This window comes from Pollicipes pollicipes, unplaced genomic scaffold, assembly GCF_011947565.3.
Source record: "Pollicipes pollicipes isolate AB1234 unplaced genomic scaffold, Ppol_2.1 Scaffold_3087;HRSCAF=3621_pilon_pilon_pilon, whole genome shotgun sequence".
NCBI classification, from domain to species: domain Eukaryota; kingdom Metazoa; phylum Arthropoda; class Thecostraca; order Pollicipedomorpha; family Pollicipedidae; genus Pollicipes; species Pollicipes pollicipes.
Window position 1 is genome coordinate 46,748,709 of NW_023596225.1, and position 19,380 is coordinate 46,768,088.

The 19,380-nt window shown below is 47.4% G+C and overlaps 1 protein-coding gene across 1 annotated transcript; it reads left to right on the top strand.

The window, feature by feature from the left end:
• Positions 1-977: 977 nt before the first annotated feature.
• On the top strand, positions 978-11,154 carry LOC119090278 (adhesive plaque matrix protein-like; the record flags this gene model as incomplete). Its single annotated transcript, XM_037213060.1, has 4 exons — positions 978-1,055; positions 4,449-4,539; positions 4,645-4,747; positions 11,001-11,154. Coding segments are annotated over 4 exons (426 nt in total), but the record flags the coding sequence as incomplete, so codon positions are not given.
• Between the last annotated feature and the right edge of the window lie 8,226 nt (positions 11,155-19,380).

The following is a 19,380-nucleotide window of genomic DNA, read 5'->3' on the forward strand; positions in this document are numbered from 1 at the left end:
ATGGTAAGATTATCAATCACTTAAGAAAATGCAAGAACAACGCGAAAAAAAGGCTAATACACACACAACGACGCCAACTTTACAGTGCGTCGAAGCAGACAGGTGAGTCACTCTCCACTTCAGTGGCAACTCTAACGTAGCCACTCTGGTCGACACTCTGATAACTTAAGAACGGTCAATGACGCAATCAAACGATGACGTATAGAAGGGCACCTTTACTAAGTAATGCAATTGTGCTATTAACAGCAGTCCCTTGTACTTCGCAACGCATGAAAGGAGTGGAGCGTGCATTAAAGAGTGGCTACGGATCTGTGCCAATCCACGTTGACACCAGTCCAGCGGATGATATCGTGCTGGGGGGGCAGTCTGTTCAGTGAGGTGACCGTGGCCTTCGTCGGTGGTTGGCAGCCGACATATAAAAGCGAAAGTACTGCAGAAGCAGGCACCAGTTTCATTGCACACTCGGCCGCCAAAACACAACATGCAGGTATGTGGTTGAACTATATTGTTGATGTAGCAATCTGTCGGATGGAAGAGATTTTCCGGCAAATCCATGGTGGTCGGAAAAATAACAAAGATGTTGGAATGAGCGAGTCGTTAATAACATATCCTCTATGGCATTGCAGGTCCTCGTCGTTGCCGCCGTGCTGGCTGTTGCAGCTGCCGCCCCAGCCCAGGATACACCGGAGTACAGGCCCGCCCCGGTCTACAAGCCGGCCCCTTACCACCCGGAGCCCCAGTACAATGGGGAGGCCAAACCTTTCGCTTACGACTACGCCGTCAACGACCACTACTCCGGAGCCAACTTCGCCAAGAAGGATAAGAGCGATGGCTACAGCACCCAAGGATATTACTCGGTGGCTCTGCCCGACGGCCGTGTCCAGCACGTCAAGTACGTCGCCGACAACTACGGCGGCTACAACGCTGAGGTCACCTACGAGGGAGAGGCCCAGTACCCCGAGTACCATCCCGCCCCTGCCTACAAGGCTGCCGCTCCGGCTTATAAGCCTATCAACAAGCCTACCTACAGCCAACCCGCACCGGCACACAAGCCTGTGGCATACTAGTCGCAGGGTGAGAACGGCTGGTTATTCAAACTTATGCGTGCTCGCGTTATGATGCTTTTCGTTTTTTGTCCTGCGTTACCTCAATAAACAACATTCTTTCGTGTCGTGCCGACTTAACGGAGGCAATTCTACGCCTTCGACCAGGAATTGTCTCTGATCTGATAATGAGAAGCGTGCGCATAAACTGAAGACAAGGACCACATGCTGCTTTATAATGACCTTTAGCAACGACCTGTCATGGATTGCTGGTGATTAGAGCGTCTCATCTTTGCACGCTTCCCTAAAGCCTCCGTTTGATTGTAGAGCAATTCAAAACATTTCATGTCCCGATAGGAAAGTTTGTGTTATCAATACAAGTGCCTTGTAAAGTCATTACGCTGAAACTGCCTGACAGGTGGCCAGCAGTACATGGTCTCACCAAACACCTCTGGCCGACAACCGTCTGAGGGCTGAGAACTTGTCTGTTGTTGGAGCAACCTCCGGACCGTGTTCAGTAAGTACCGTATGTTTACAGTGTTGCCAGGTGATCAAGCTGCCAGTTATGTGGAAAATGGGCTCTCGATGTTCAATATGGTCACGGAGTAATGGCATCTCCCGTGAAGACTCGTGTGATGTTTCCGTTTCTAGTCGCTACAACTCCCAATTTTCTTCGTTGTCTTGAAGTGTTTAACGCGCGCTCGGGTGGGCATCACTTAACTCCGCGAAGGGTTCTCGGAATGCTTTCCAAAAGCGAGGCGTGGCCGTTCCAAATTTTGAATTGCTGCAGGCAACTGAATAACGGATCGTTTGCCATCGTATCACAACTTTAGATGTACCTTGTAAGGCCGCTGACCTAGGGCAGGTCAAATTGGATTCAGCGAAGTCAGTTTCTGGGGAATCGTTCAATCTGATGCAACAACGGAGTGTTAAACGAAGGCATAAATCTCTGAAATTGTTCTTAGTCGACACAAAAATTGACCAAATTGAGCAAATTAATCGACCTAGGGTCATGCGTGAAGTCCAAACCAAGGTCAAAACCAAGCTGTTTTAGCATCATGGGCTTGCTGTACGGGAGTTATGTAGTTCCCAGTGCTCATTTTGAATCGATTGACAATAGAAACGACATTGGAAATATTCAATACACTTCTTAAAGGTCAGAATAGGTCACTGACCCAAAATAACCCAAGTCCACATCTTTGTTACAGAGCATACTGCATTGCGTAATCTTTGTCGTTTAATCAAATGTAAAATTCAAAGCAGTCTTCCATGGTTTGGTCAGTTTGGTCAGCATGATCTTCAAAATGTCAAACAAAGTCACGGGCATTCAGTAGGCATGTGACTTTTCTTCTAGAATAGGTACTTAGGTTCTGGGGCACTTGAGAAACCAGCCTGGAGTTTGACTTTGTTGAACGTTATTTGTCACGAGGGTCACGACACAGGAGCATCAAGCTTTAACATAAGTGAGCTCGCGCTCAGGCCAACACATCATGTCAAGTTGATGACTCTAGCACTCTCAGTTCCTGAGATCTCAGGGGGTCAAATTGACCCCTACCCAAGCAAGGATATCCAAACGGCCATCCGGACGCGTCTTAAATCAACTCATCCCTGACATGGCGCCTGGACAGCCAGGGTTAATCTTGCCAAGTCGTGCAGATCGCCAACACAGCCTTGTAGGTGACTAGAGATGTGGCGCACGAAGAACAGTTTGCTGTCGATCTACAGTAAACAATGCGGTCTAAGTCCATGTCCAAATCAATGTCTACCATGGATGCGATGCGAACACAAGGAGCAGAAAGAAAAATGACGACCGTACGTCCAAATCATAGATTCATTACAGAAAGACATAAGGCATGGCTCAAGTGTTTTTTTCATGTCACCGGGACGCGAAAAGCGAAACTATTATAATACTGAAAGTTGCGATCTTAAGATCTGTCTGTAGAAGCGACAACCACTATCCCTTGCTGAATTAGCGCCGTTGCTGCGGGTTGAATATGAATCGTTTCATTACGTCGTATTTCCATAAGCTTTGCTAATTCCTGACTCGTATCATACCAGCCGCTCAAGCTCAAATTTCGTGATAATGTTTATGATCTTTCTCACCCGGAAAAAAATGAACTTCTCAATGCATCGGAGAGCATAGCATTCGTCTTCTCGTGTATATTTTTGTGATGTGGTCTCCTACTTGGATTTGACACAAAAAGGCTTAGTTTTCCTAGTAAGAGCAAACCACTGTAACAGTAGTACGATGCCATAGATAGGAATGCATGCCGTCATGCGGCTATAAACTCTTTGTTGTAAATATCATAGGCAAAAAATCCACCTAGACAAGACAGTAGTAATAGCCCTATTCCTCGAAGAAAACAAGAACAGGAGAATTGAGATAAGCATGGATTGATATTTCGGCAGCATGCCTTTATCGAAACAACAGCAGACGATGGCTATGATAATTGCATGGAAGGTGGAATTGCGATACGCACCATGGCTGGTCTGCGGCTCGATGGTTCTTCATGTACTTCGGCATCCACTGTTAAGGAAGTGAAGGTTTGTGTCAATGAACTGGTGTTTCTATACGCTATCGTGCCTGACGTGCGTTGCTCATGCTTTTACATGCTCTTTCTATCTTGCACCATCAGTTGTGCCTGGCAGCTTGCCTTTTGCACATTACGAACCGCCCGGATACTCAGTTTCGTTTCTTGCGGATATTACATGTGACGTACTCTGCATTGCAGTCAATCTAGCCCCGTCATTATCTCTACGGTAAGCTGCCGTTTCGATCTTCAACATTCATTCTCAAACCTCAGGGCGCGACGTTCTAGCTCGGTGTCACGGATCTGGGGAGAGCGGTAGGCGCCCGAGGTTGCTGCAACTGAGACGGGTCAGCGGCCGCAGGGTCGCCGCGTGTGGAGACGGACGTGACCAACAGGGAGTGGCCGTGAGAGCCCAGCTGGGGGTCCATCGCCAAACGGTCGTATGTGGAGGGATCGGACCGTGACCTAAGGCCATCAGCGATTTGGAGCTGGCGCTTAAAAGCGAAGGCATTGTGGAGAAGGCATCAGTTGCACTGCATTCCCTGCCATCAAAATGTGTGGCATGAAGGTCCGTACAAGTGATTCAGCTAAAACTACGATATTGGTCGCTATGGTGGTCATCTCATGTGCATTTGTGTGCATAAAAGATTAATGCGATGTCAGATTCAGTTTATGAATCATAATTCTAGGAGCTACATAGCTAAGAGAAACTTGTCGAAAACAGTTAAAGACCTGATATCAGTTCCGATCAGCAATGCTTTTCAGTATGTGTAGCGGACCAGATTTTCGTTCCCAGGTATTGGTCGCCGTCGCCGCCCTGGCCGCCGCCGCCGCCGCTGCCCCGGCTCCCGACTCCCCGTCGTACCATCCGGAGCCCCATTACAAGGAGGAGGCCAAGCCGTTCGCCTACGACTACGCTGTCAGCGACCACTATACCGGCACCAACTTCGTCAAGAAGGAAGAAAGCGATGGCCACAACACCCAGGGATATTACTCGGTGGCTCTGCCCGACGGCCGTGTCCAGCACGTCAAGTACGTCGCCGACAACTACGGCGGCTACAACGCTGAAGTCACCTACGAGGGAGAGGCTCAGTACCCCGAGTATCACCCCGCTCCTGCCTACAAGACTGCTGCTACGGCGTACAAGACTGCTGCCAATGTTTACAAGCCCGCGTACAGGGCCGCTACTCTCGTCCATCAGCCAACCGTCACCACTGCATATCAGCCTACTTTCCCGTCCTACAAGGCTACCACTCCGGCCTACAAGCACACCTTTAAGCCTGCTGCTCCAGCCTACGGGACAGCTGTCTCTGCTTATCACGCAACTGTACCTGCCTACCAGTCCACTGCCCAGGCCCATCAACCTGACTTCAAGTCTGCTGTCCCTGCGTACAATGCTCTTCCTCTTTCCTATACCCCTGCTGACCCGGCCCACACATCTGCTGCCCCGGCCCACACATCTGCTGCACCGGCCTACACAACCGATGCACCGGCCTACACATCTGATGCCCTGACCTACACATCTGCTGCCCCGGACTACACATCTGCTACCCAGACAGACAAACCAGAGGCCATTCGATACAAGTCCTCCACCTCTGCCTATAAGTCCTCCCACAAGACGGCTGCCCCGAGCTTCAAGACGGATGTGACGTATTAGAAGCGAGCATGTCGTGTTGGCGTTTTGAAACTGTGCGTTGTGATGTGCCGTTATGCGATGTATATACAAGGAACGTTTTGATAAGACGGTTTTTCCGTGAGCTAGTCCTTTCTGTTGCCATACACACATCAACAAGCAATGTATGCTGGGAAGATGACACAGCTGTGGTCTAAGGTATCTGATGATACTGGCGGTGTCGTGTTCCAGAAGTGCTGCGGTATACGTCGCAGAACGTAAACAATGCTTGGATTAATTCGTCCGCAGCAGTAATGCTACATATTGGCAGACCTTTGAGAAAATCCTCACACATTAAGCTTCGGTTGACCTGAAACGAAGGGGCAGTGTTTGAGTCACACTCGCTCCAAAAATACATATTCGGCCTGGTTTGATCAGATGGCTGATTATTCACGAGACAAAGGCTACATGATTTGAAGACTAGGTTCAGACGGTTTTTCACATCTGATAATCATGTCCACATCGTCGACAGCCATTTGAGAAAGGTGTTCCGTGCGAGCGTCGGTGCTCCTCTAAAATATTTGGATGCGATTTGACAACACTGGCAGATCATCAGTTAGTCACACTGTTAGGTCATCAGTCAGTCACACTAAAACGTCATCTATCAGTCACCCTGGCAGGTCATCAGTCAGTGACACTGACAGATCCTCATTCAGGCACACTGGGAGGTCATCACCCAGTCACCTTAGCAAGACACCAGTCAGTGACACCAGCAGGTCATCAGTCATTTACACTAGCAGGTCATCAGTCCATCACGCTGGCAGGTCTTCAGTCAATCACGCTGGCAGGTGTTCAGTCAATCATATTGGCAGGTCATCATGCAGCCCCATGCTCTCTGACCCTTTGCGTATAACACCGATGTGTGAATATGCTTTGCCTGCCATTGCTGTCTGCGACGTTTTTGCGGTTGCCTGGTAAGTTTATTATCATAATCGCTGCAAAATTATATGGTACTGGCTCGCTGGCTATATGCACCTTCCTCTAACGGCTTGTTCACTATCTACAAGAATATACCTAGTTTCCGTTCGCCTCTCAGCATTACGTCCGGAGACTACCGAATCACCGCACATTGAAGTCTTGGCACCAGTGACGTCACGCTAACGTCTAGCGAGGATGAATCGATAGCGATGAAGCAGTTTTACCTGTCTTATGCCGCCATAGTTTCCGTAGAAATATGCTATAAGCAGGTAACATTTATTCCCAACTTGTTGCAAACTTTTCCACTGCAGACATTTCCATTAAAGGGAATGTTCCACACTTGAAGATATTGAGGTAGGCATCAGATATGATGGAAAAAGCTTACTTGTAACTATTGGTAAGCTTCCAAGGTTTAAAAACAACGCCACGTAGCACAATTTCAAAGTTTTAAAAAATACTCCTCATTACGTCATTGTTTGAAGGCGTCATGGAATGCTTTTGTGACGACAGCAATACCTGACACCATCTGGCAGCCAGACCTAAAGAATACCTCGAAACACACGAAAGCTTACGCCAGCTGGCCGTTCTCGTCGCGGGGGCTGGGTCGAGTGATGGATTAGTGGGTGGTTCGTTTATGTATTTTTTGTCTCGGTGCTGGCCGTAAGAAAAGCTTTGGTAGGCTGTTGGACATTCGCAACGAAGCGATCTCCAGCTTTTATGGCAGATTATTCATGTGAATGCACGATATGTTGTGCTGCTGCTGTTGCTGTTATGCTCTTGATAATTTTGTCAATACTCTATTGCTGACCCATCGTTGCCTGCAGTGCTGTAGTCCTGACATTGATATCATGTGATGTGCACAGTACTTAGTTTCTTTATTGTTTGTGCCTGGAAATGCGGTGCCATGCGAAAATTAATAAATTTGTAACGTTGCTATAAATTGATTGCCAAAGCATTGCTATCGCTATGGTAAAGATGGTAGGTTTGGGCTACCAAAAATTTGTTTTGTTTTGCTTAGAATTATTTATGCAATTAATAACGAACCCTGATATAATCATTGCGATGCAATGACATTCTTGCTGTTGATAGATAGGTAGTTGCAATCCATGCTGCTTTCATAATAAATTCCATCATGAAAAGATGAGTCACGTGTCCTCTCTTGTACTGATTCTCCATCTGACTCGTGACTGATCAAAAACACACGGTACAATATACAAACTATTTTAGCAAAGCAGACAACCAATAAACGGCATCACTTGCTCGGCCTGCTTTGGGAATCCACAAAAGGTAGGTCAGAAAGATGCAAACACACCTTCCACTTCTATGGTCATGCAACATGCTGCAGTCATCAGGATGCTTTACTAAAAACAATAACAGGACAATTTTACATGTGGTGAAATGACACTGCAAACATGCCGACCTTGCACAAGGCTTGAAACATGGCAAGTGAATGTAGTCGTGGTTGCGTGAGCAAATCGCAAGGAGGGGAAAAAGCTGCCACTGCACACAAGGCTGATGATAAAATTTTATTAAGTCTCATCCAAGACACCAACAGCAATACTTTTTCACCTTTCTCAGCACCAAGCATCTTACACAAGTTGCAGTGACTATGACATTGATGAGTCGCAAGCAATGCTCGCCTGCATACAAAATTTGTGAAGACAGTACAATGTGCATTAGTAATTATACAGTACTGTGTTTTCAGAATTCTTTAGGGAAGGCAATTGTGCAAAGCCCTGTAATGTGAGCATACACTGAGCATGTGCATTATGAAATACCAGCTTGCCTTTGTACACCCCTGCAACATAAGTGCTAGTGCTTCTATTAGTATGCCAGCGTTCTTTTGTCATGTACAAACACATACATAAAGCTAGAGGCAGGCATCAATGTATCGCATTTAACTGGGTGTCAGTAGGCTTAAAGAATACCAAAATAATGCTCTCTCTCAGAAGTACCTCGCACGTACACTCCCTATCACATCAAGATCAATACAAGCCACTGGCACACACCAACAGTGATCACACACATTTCAAGCACCGATGCACACTATTTTGTAAAATAAGTGTGATCTCACACCTGCACAGCTCACGGAACTATCAAATTGCAGGTTTTCTCGCAATTTCCACACAGATTCTCAGTCATAACACCGGATTTCACCGGGGCCCTCCTTTCAAAACAAATCCCAAGGAAGGTTCATGGTAATGCGGTTCAAGACGTTGTACATTGTTTTTTTGTTCTTTTGTACACAATTTTTGTTAAAACTTTAAATTTGTGGTAAAATATGTGTGAAACATTTAGTGAAATATGTATATACACACACACACACACACACACACATATATATATATATATATATATATATATATATATGTATATATATATATATATATATATATATATATATATATATATATAATTACTGTAATGTTTCCCTAATAATTTTCTAATGTCATACCCATAAACCCGTGCAAGGTTCTGTGTTCCGGTTCACAAGGCGTCAACCGAGCTCTCTGTAAGAGATAGGTCAGTGGAAGAAAAAAACGCCGGCAGGGGAAAAAAGACAGATTTGCCGTCGCGTCTTCCCTTTTACAACTTTCGGGAGAGTGCCCGTTTTTTTTGGGTGCCATACTTTTTTGCAGACAGTGGTGTTTTTTTCATAACATTGACCTGTGGCCTAGGAACAAGAAAAAATGACCCCTTCACGACGAGTGCCGCTCAACCCGAAAGTGCTCACGCTTACGTTCGCGACACGCTTTTCAACAGCGGAATCTTGCTAACAGCCAAGCATCTTCCACGCATTGTATCATGCATGCCGCATCATCGCTTTTGCGAATGTGCCAGCGGCCATGCTGTTTTGACCATAAGCAGAAAACAGCCTGTAATATTACGGGCATCTAATGACGTTTCTATGGCGTCATTAAACAGAAGGACATCTTGAAATAGGTTCTAAATAAGACTTTTCGTACTTCGCGGGCGTGTAACTCAGGAACCAGATCGTTTTGGGTCTTAAAAAGGACACTACCGTGAACTGCATCAAAAAGTTCTCAAGATGGCTATTTCAGTTCAAAACGCCATACAGATGTGGAACATTCCCCTTAACACTCTCTTAAAACGCTCCCTAACGAAATTACGTGTCCCTCTTCACGAATTTTCAAAATCATTTCATGACATCAGTTGGTGATATAGTTTCTTAAGAATTGGTTTCGTAACGTCACATTTAATCGCATGTCGTAGCCTGAAGTAATGTGAGAAACGGCTGGAATTCGCTGTCAACGTTTTGATGAAAATGTGTATATGACCTTAAAACATTTATGTTACATGTAATTTTTATTCACCCTTCATTGCCGGCATAGCTGCTCAACATGCCAAAAGCATGGACACCGTGGTTAAGGAGGCTTTGAGCCATAAAATTATTACAGTAAATAAATGTGTGCATAATAACAAAATCATAAGTCTGGGATGATAAGACTTGAAGCTAAGATTCATGCGTAGGACCGAAATTTTGCTTACCTCCAATCCGGACATGGTCATTTTAAGCCTAATCATGTGAGTGGCAACACAATCCGCAATTGATACGACGCATGCCAATGTGTGTGACGTCCGTACGTTTGAGCCGGGCACGATTCATACCTGGAAAAGTCAAATGAGAGGTCAATTAGCTTCAAAACACTTCAAAAAGAGTACATGCAAATGCCTTTGCTCCGAAGGACAGCTTCCGTTCCCGCCTGTGCTTTCTTGAGAAATGTTGTGTGGGACATCTTAATGACATGACCGACCTCAATTTTCATTCTTATGCATTTATGTCATACCTATTGCCCCGATTTTGAACTCTTGTCGGATATGACCCACTTTATCAGCACTTTTGGATGAAAAACAGCCAAAAATGAAGCAAATTAGATGCGATCTGATGGGCCTTAAACGTGACATGTCGCGGTCAGAGCACCTATCAGTTGAGGATGGGAATATGGCGTGTATTGATCTAACAAAGAGCTACGAATTGTTGGCATGATTGCTTTGCGTTCAGGGTATTGCTTCAAAAGATTGATACAAACCTGCTGCGCCATAAACCACATGTTCTTTAGTATTCATCTCCCAACTCACCTGTAAAAATTAGATGATCTGTCCATATACAACGTCATGGATCGCATTATAGTCAACTTCTAGGAGGCGGGCGTGTACCAGGAATTCCGTGCGAATTCGTCAGCACAGCCTGTGATACCGAGGCGTCCGTTCACTGGAATCTGACCGTGACCGTCTGTCAGTGGTTAGCAGCCAACCTATAAAAGCGAAAATACTAAGGGAGCAGACACCACTTGTACCGCACACCCGGCCATCAGAACACACCATGCAGGTATGTGCTGGAATGATACCATTGGCATGGTGCCCTGTTGGCTACTAGAGAGCTTACATCAAGACAAGCGCACTCTGGGATTCGCGATGTGACTGAAATTGCACAGATGTGTGGCAGCAAAACTGCTCTGATTAAATGACTGCCTGAACCGTCTAATAATCTCTACGGCATGGCAGGTCCTCGTCATTGCCCGCCGTCCTGGCTGTTGCCGCCGCCGCCCCGGCTCCGGAGACGCCGGGCTACAAGCCCGCTCCGGCCCTTTACCACCCGGCCCCCTCCTACAAGCCGGCCTCTTACCATCCTGGGCCCAACTACGAGGAGGAGGCCAAGCCGTTCGCATACGACTACGCCGTCAACGACCACTACACCGGCACCGACTTCGCCAAGAAGGAGGAGAGCGATGGCCACAACACCCAGGGATATTACTCGGTCGCTCTGCCCGACGGCCGTGTTCAGCACGTGAAATACGTCGCTGACAACCACAGGGGCTACAACGCTGATGTCACCTACGAGGGAGAGGCCCAGTTCCCCGAGTACTACCCCGCCCCTGCCTATAAGGTTGCTGGGACGGCCTACAAGTCCGTCCACAAGTCTGCTTACAGCAATGCCGCCCCGGCATATAAGCCTGCGACATATTAGTCACGGGTTTGGAAGGTTGCCCATTTAAATATATTCTTACGTGTAGCGTGGTGTTTTTAATTTCGTTCACTGTGTCACTCCAATAACAGGATTCAGTCGAGTTGTGCTGTTTTGACGGAGGCGACTGTACGTTTCCAACCGCCCATATGTCTGATCCGGCCGTGACAAACGACGTTCACATAAACCGAAACTTAAGACTACAAGAGCATTTATGTTGATAGCTAGTGATGTCGTGGCATGGATTGTTAGGGCTTTTAATGTTTCGTCATAACATGGTTCTGAATTTTTCGGTTGATTGCAAAGAAATTCAAATATTTTTCCGGAAACAAAGTATCTGTTACCAATACAAATGGTGTTCTGTGAAAGTATTACTTTGAAACTGCCTGACAGATGGTCATCAGCATATGGTCTTACTAAACACCTCTGACCCGCGACCGTCTGAGAGCTGAGAGCATCTCGTCTCTTGTTAGAGGGACACCCAACCCAAACCAAACCCGTTCAAAACTCGTAATGACGTTCATGACATGTATTTCCCCTTAAAAAGCTCGACAACATATCGGACAGCATGCTGCCTTTCTTCCCGTATATATGTTGTATTATGCGGTCCCACGTATCCCAGCAGCATGCGGGTGTTTTAACATGGAGGTTGTGGTGAGCGTTGGGCGATGGTTGGGGCCGAACGCAACTCACAAAGCCTCACTTAAAACTTAGTTAAGCGTGCCGCAGCAGCCGCAATTCCTTACCTGTTATAAAAACATTGGATGCATTCGATGGTTATAATTATATCTGCCGAAATTATTTCCTTAAAAATGCCACATTTCGTAACTTATACATGCCATTAAGTCCGTAACGCTGTGTGACGCCTCTGTTTCCGTCCTCACTGCCGAACGTCTTGCCGCTCATCTTGACGGCCGGATATTCCCGGACTTCGTCGTATCGCCGAGCCGTCCCAGTTGTGGTCGCCAAGCCAGTCTTCGTCCCCGTGGCTGAGTTATCCCGAAGGAAGGTGGCTGCCCGATATTCGCCGTCGTGGACTAGCCGTTGCCGGTCCATACCGCTGATGAGGCTGAGAGGGTGTCACACCTACCAGATGTTTGGACTAACGAGATCTGCTTGTGATCAACACGTTTATCTGACTGACGAGTTGTCACACAGAAGTTTTGTTTTCACCCCTCCACACTTGTTTCATGAAAACCGTCGTTGTTTGAAGGGAATGTTCGACATTTGTATGTGACTTGGAACCGAAATAGCTAACGCGGAGATCATTCGGTACAGTTCACTGCCATGCCCTTCTTAAGACCTAAACCTGTCTAGTTTCTTAGCCATACACCCCCGAAGATGTGCAGGTTTTTCTGGAAGATCACTTCAAGGTCACCCCGGCATTCGTAGCGTCATAACAATGACATTAAAGTTTTTGCCATTCTATTAGCGATGGGCCGCCAACGCCAACAAATATATAATTGTTGAGTCATTCATATCTGGCGTTGGCGAACATCATTTCCACAAATAACGGGCGCCAATGGGCTTTCAATCAATGTCGTGCAAGGTACGATGACGCAATCAAACAATGACGTATGCAGGAGCATATTTACTAAGCAGAGAAATTGTGTAGTCTGGAGCAACCTTTTTCAACTTAAAGCATGCCAGTAGCTATAAGTGAGCTTATTTCATCATACCCGAGGCCCTGCTTCAACAACTTCAACTGTAGAACATTCTCTTAAAACAGGATTTTACGCCTTGTGATCGTCATTAGCTTTGTAGAACGCTCAAGTAGGTTGTCGCCAGGGGGCGGATCTAACCTAGAGTTTTTTGTGGGGCGGGGGGGGGGGGGCGTTTGTCGGCCAGCTGGCTGGTTGTGGGAAGCGAGGTCCGGTACATGGCGCCTCTCGCGAGTACCTAGTAGGGACACCATTCAAGCACCGAAATGCTTTAAATCTTCTATATATAGTATTCATGTTTACAAAGCTCGTAACATAAATGTTACTTCCAAGAGTCAACTGGTCAGATGGGGTTTATTGCAAATGGTGATAACAGACGGTAAGTAGACGAAACTTTTATGAAGTTCTGGCAATGTTTTGGGGGGCCAAGACATACTCTCAGAGTTTTTTGGGGGCAATGGCCCCGTGCCCCCCCCCCCCCCCAGGATCTGCCTATGGTTGTCGCACCCGTATCGCTGAAATTCACACAACAGAAAAATTATGACTGCTTGTGTAAAAACCTCATGGATAGGAACTTATTGATTTAATATATAACAGCTCGGATCACAACAGTATCACACATTCAACATTCATGTCAACATTCTTGCGCTCAAAGAGCAGGTCATTTGCAGTATCTGACTAGTATGCAGCAGGCTTTTATGCCAGAATGAGAGAGCTGTCCTGCAGACTTCTAGACAATCTTGTGGTGTGGGGACTGCAGCCTTGCAAGCGGTGGCGGGGGGGGGGGGGTTGGGGTGGGGGAGGGGGGGGGGTGGTGCTCAGAGCGATGTGTTTTCGTGGCGAAGCAGTAGATCACCACTTGCTTTAATAAAGTAATTGTGGAACACTGAGGAACGTGCGAAGCTTGCGCCACTATCAAAAACACGTACATTTGCCCCAACGACGAGAACTGCTTGCCTTCAGTAACACCAAGGAAATCTGAGCAGTACCTTATATTGAAATACAACCGATCAGGAAACATCATAACAAAACATGCATGCGTGTAAATAGGTGGTCGTTATCAGCATAATATTAGTATGCCGCAGACTTGTACACGGGCTTGCCAACTGGGGCAGCAGCCTTGTAGGCAGGAGCAGGGTGGTACTCGGGGTACTGGGCCTCTCCCTCGTAGGTGACGTCAGCGTTGTAGCCTCCGTAGTTGTCAGCGACGTACTTGACGTGCTGAACACGGCCGTCGGGCAGAGCCACCGAGTAATATCCCTGAGTGTTGTGGCCATCACTCTCCTCCTTCTTGGCGAAGTTGGCTCCAGAGTAGTGGTCGTTGACTGCGTAGTCGTAGGCGAACGGCTTGCCTCCTCCTTGTACTGGGGCTCCGGGGTGGTAAGGAGCTGACTTGTAAGACGGGGCCGGGTGGTAGGGGGCCGGAGCGGGCTTGTAGTCCGGTGCCCTCCGGAGCTGGGGCGGCGGCGGCGACAGCCAGCACAGCGGCAACGACAAGGACCTGCAATACCATAGAAAGTATGTTATTAATAAACCACCCTTTGCTCGGCATCTTTGTTTTTTTCGATCAGGATGCCTCTCATGAAAAAAGTCCCCAGCTTCACACCAAGCTCCGCCCCCCCCCCCCTCCCAATTTTCATCAAGCACATGCCTGCATGCTGTGTTTGTTTTCCGAGCGTGCAGTGAAACTGATGCCTGCTTCCACTGTGCCTTCGCTTTTATAGGCCGGCCGCCAACCACTGATGAAAGGCCACGGTCATTGTCTCGCTGAACAGACTGCCCCCTGCGCTTTCATATCGGCTGGAATGGTGTCACCATGCATTGGTGCGGACACGAAGCCACTCCTTAACCCCACGCCAAACTCTTGCCTTCTGATCTTTTTTGCGCCGATAAAGGGCTGTGATGTTGGGCACCTGGGCACCATGATGTTGGGCACCATGATGTTTGGCTGTTGATGTTGATGTTGGGCGCCTGAAGATATTGAAGTAGGCACGAACTGAGATAAAAAGCTCAATTGTAAAGTATTGTTATGTGTTTAACAGCAAAAGGTTTCTCTGGATAAGGAATTGGTACACAATTGGTACACATTGGTCACACACACAATGCAAATACACAATGCAACTGTACACATTGTCCCTAATACGTGATCGTTCTGTTGCGTCATGGAAAGTTTTATGTCAGAGCCAGAGGCAGAGTCGCCGCGTCAGAAGTGCCGCTGTAAGCAACAGCTGACTCACTTGTGGTACTTCTACGCGCCGCAAGTTGCCGTTGTTTGTTTATGTGAGCAAATTATTGCTACAAGCATTAATTGTGTGCATTTTGGCTTTACTTGCGTTGCTATGGAATCCTTTTCTGCGAAGTAATGTTTGTGTCACGTACATTTGCACTCTCGATTTCGGCGTCATTGTTCAGTTATTCGATGTCAGTGTCAGGCCCATCATAACTATCTCTGACCCGGGATGGTTGCTGAACCAATTTCCAAGGTTCACTTCATCATGTTTTCAAACGTATTTGATGATCTTAGTTGGTTAGATGGCCATCGATGGTCATGCAAATTCTTTCAAAAACATGCTTGCCACGGCAAACCAGCGCGCGGCGGGCTTGCAATCGCTAACCGATTGAGCTATCTCCTTGAAAACGCAGGAAAGGCGATGCAGCCTTTTATAAACATTTTTAACTGGTCTTGCGGTGTTCATGGATGCCTGTAAAATCGCTAGCAAAAATTCCCGGCTGATCCAGCCTATGGCTTAGCGGGATATTTAACGGGAAACGGGTATGTATGGTGGATGACTGCCAGATGCGTATGTGCTTAATGGGATGCAAGCTTCATACTCGGTTATTCGTGTAGTAACATAGTGCGAATCGCTTACATCCTTAACGGAAACCAGTCGGCCACCATTCGCCACTTCCACCTCCCTCAATACGCGTGCGCGTGCTTAGAGATAGCTCTTGCATATAACTAGGAACTTCATTACATTTGTTTCATAGGTAATCGCAAAACCGGGGGACCAGTGTAACTCAAAACTTGAAATAAACACTGCCATAACGATTTCCAAATTTGTACCATTTAGTGCATTGTACTTTTAATCTCACGTTATTCGTCTCAACAATTCGTCTCACGTTATTTTGAAGCTAGTCGGCCATGTTGTCTAATCACGAGAAAACAGCACTTGTTCTGTTCTTGCCGCATGTCTTCACACCTGCGCAGATTAAAGGCAATTCAGTTTGAAATATGTCGCGAGGAAAAATAAGAAATGATCCTTCACGAGCATAGAAATTGACACGATCATTACTTGAAATGAACAAAAAACATTTAAGATGCCTTTTGAATGAAAAGGCGTTGCAAAAACCTTGCGAAATAACGCGTTTTGTATATATGGGGAGTTAAAAGACTTAATTGAGACAAGAACTATGTGCGTTACTCTAAAAATAGACGTTAAGTACAGCAAGCACACACATTAAATGAACAATACAGTTACAGCGCTTTCTGGAAAATTTAGTCTAGAAAGGTTAGACTAGACGCAATCAGATGTACTAGACGTACACGACACTTAACTAGAAAACTGACTAGACTGGAAAATGACTTGCAGTTTGAAGCAAAGACATGAGTCGCTGAAAGCATACCTTGCGTGTTAGAAAAAACACGTTTTATCTGATAAGGGCGGTGTTTTAGCAGTCTGCACCATCTCAATTTGCCACAAACTGTCTCCAAAGACTCTTTCCTACGGGCCTACAATGCTTAAATTTGTCAAGAAGCCCCACAATGACGTCATGGTAGAATTACCCGAAATGAAGGCCCCGAATCATTCGGTGACATTAAGACGACGCGGACAGTATGTATTTAGGAAAGTTGGTGTTTGGACGGGACATTGCACAAAATGACGAATCAATAGGTGGTGAATACAGACACTGAATCGGTGCATGCGGTGACGAAAATTTCACCACGATGCCGGCTGCGGTAACGACGACGTGTGTCAGTGGCTGCTGTTTTTAAAAATGCCGACATTCCGACATCCCCACGATTACTGACGCAACCACGGTCCGCACAAACTGGGTTTTCCCACGTGAATCGCATACGGTACATTTATTGACGCCTTGAAATGGGATTTGCGCTTCCACCCGCGCTTGCTGCTGAAATATGGTACAAAATACCATAAACAAACAACCTCCAAAAGCGGGGAATTCCATCTTGCCCGTGTCTGTGCACATGACACGTGGCACGTGCGGCCGCACATCTGGCACCGCACGTGGTTCATCCATTCTTTTCCTTACCAAAACGTGCCAATGCATTGTTGCTCCGACGCCTGTTTACCGAGTCGTGGCCACGCCTTTGAACGGCTGCTTGTCAACTTCGCTGTCGGTCACGTCTCTCGGCCGCCCGTGCAAAACTAACGCGCCTGAAATGACCCTTCCGCCGCGTGCCACGCCCAAGCCCCAGACCGCAGCGGCTCGCGAATTACCTGTGTAAAACAACTCGTGCGCCCGCGCGTCGTGTCCAGATTTCACCCATCCGGCGATCCACCGTTCGGCCCGGACACGACGCGACACAAAATGGGACAGACAGTCACACAGACAGGCTGACTGACACAGGAGCGCAGCCAGAATCTGTGGCGAGGGGCTACCATGACTTGCGACGGGATGAGGTCATTTTTTCGAGCGAGTCCCAGCCCCATCGTCAATACCTACGCACTGCGAACAGACTGACGGACCCCACAAACGCCAATAGGCACAGCACCTAGCGTATCAATGACCTATCGATGTTGGTGTGCCATGGTGTTTTAACCAATTAATTCAGCCGTGTACCGTGCTTGTTTACTCGGTTTTCCGCCAGCAGAATTACTATTCTAAATTAAATTGCGACTGCTGGGCTCTGCACATCAATGTCTGCGTAGCAATGTCTGACATGTAAAACTAAAATAGTATCCCCGGTCAACAAATTCCGGAATCAGTCGTATCGTTGTGAGGAACTGCACCAGAACGTGACGGGAGGGGGGCTAAAGATCCACGAGCCCCCTTCCCCCTCCTCCCTTAGTTCTGCCACTAGCCAGCCAGTCAGTCAACCAGCCAGCAGGCAGGCACGCAGGACGCACGGACGGACGCTAAGCAAATAGCGAGCTATAATCATCCAAGAAAAAGCTGTCCTGTCTTGTAAAACTTCCTCATAACATGTACATCACCTCATACTGCTTTAGTCGTATTTTAGTTTTGCTTACTCCATCGGAAACGTGCTCTGGCAGGCTGCCGAAATCTTAAGCGCTAAGGTATGCCTGATTCAGCCTCAGTCAATATTCAAACCTACAAGTCTTGGTTAGGACCAAATTATGTATTTTAGGCCTGCTTACCTGGCATCATCCCCACCTTTGAACACACTGACGCATATCAATGTTTGGCCACTCGATGCTCCTGCACTGAGTAGGTGTATCCAAAACTAAAGGTCAATTAAGCCCTTAGCTTAACAACACGCGGAAAAGGCATACACAAACATGGATGTGCCGAGATGGCCCATTCCGATCGAGTCAATAACTTTTCTATGCGATGTCGACTATGTGTATGTGTGTGGGGGAGAGGGGAGGGGGGGGGGGTAGACGACATTGCACAACCGTGCTAATTCGTCACCGCAGCCGGTGACACCGTCGGAGCCGCCCGTTCACTAGGGTGCCGACCGTGACCGTGTGTGGCGGTTAGCGGCCGACCTATAAAAGCGAAAGCAAAATGGAAACAGGCATCACTTGCGCTGCAGACGAGGCCATCAGAACACACCATGCAGGTGAGGGCTGGAACTATACTACTGAAATGTTACTCTTTTGACTGCCAGAGCTTATTTCAGGACAGTTAAATACAGGTTAAGCGTTTGACAACTTGTCTACGGAAGAGCGAGCATATAAAGAATATCGTAGCAAAGCAGCGCTTTTCAAATGGCCAACTCTTCAATATCATATTCTCTATGGTATTCCAGGGTCTCGTTGTTGCCCGCCGTGCTGGCTATCGCCGCCGCCACCCCAGCTCCGGAAACGCTGGTGTACAAGTCCTCCCCGGCCCCCATCCCACAACCGGCCTCTTACACATCCGGAGCCGCAGTACAATGAGGAGGCCGAGCCGTTTGCCTACAACTACGCCGTCAACGACCACTACACCGGTACCAACTTCGCCAAGAACGAGGAGAGCGATGGTCACAACACCCAGGGATATTACTCGGTCGCTCTGCCCGACGGCCGCATCCAGCACGTGAAGTACGTCGTCGACAGCTACGGCGGCTACAACGCTGATGTCACTTACGAAGGAGAGGCCCAGTACCCCGAGTACCACCCCGCCCCTGCCTACAAGGCTGCTGCCCCCGCCTACAAGGCTGCTGCCCCTGCCTACAAGGCTGCCGATAAGCCTACTTACAGCCATCCCACCCAGGCATACAACCCTGCGGCGTACTAGTCACGGGTTGAGGACGGGTTTCTGTTTATATTCATTAATGTTTCTGTTATGACCCTTGTCTTTTCCTGACCTGTCTTTCAATAAAGGATTTGTTTTAGCCACGGAGTTCAGAAGGAGCTCTCCTTGCGTTTGGGTGCTAACG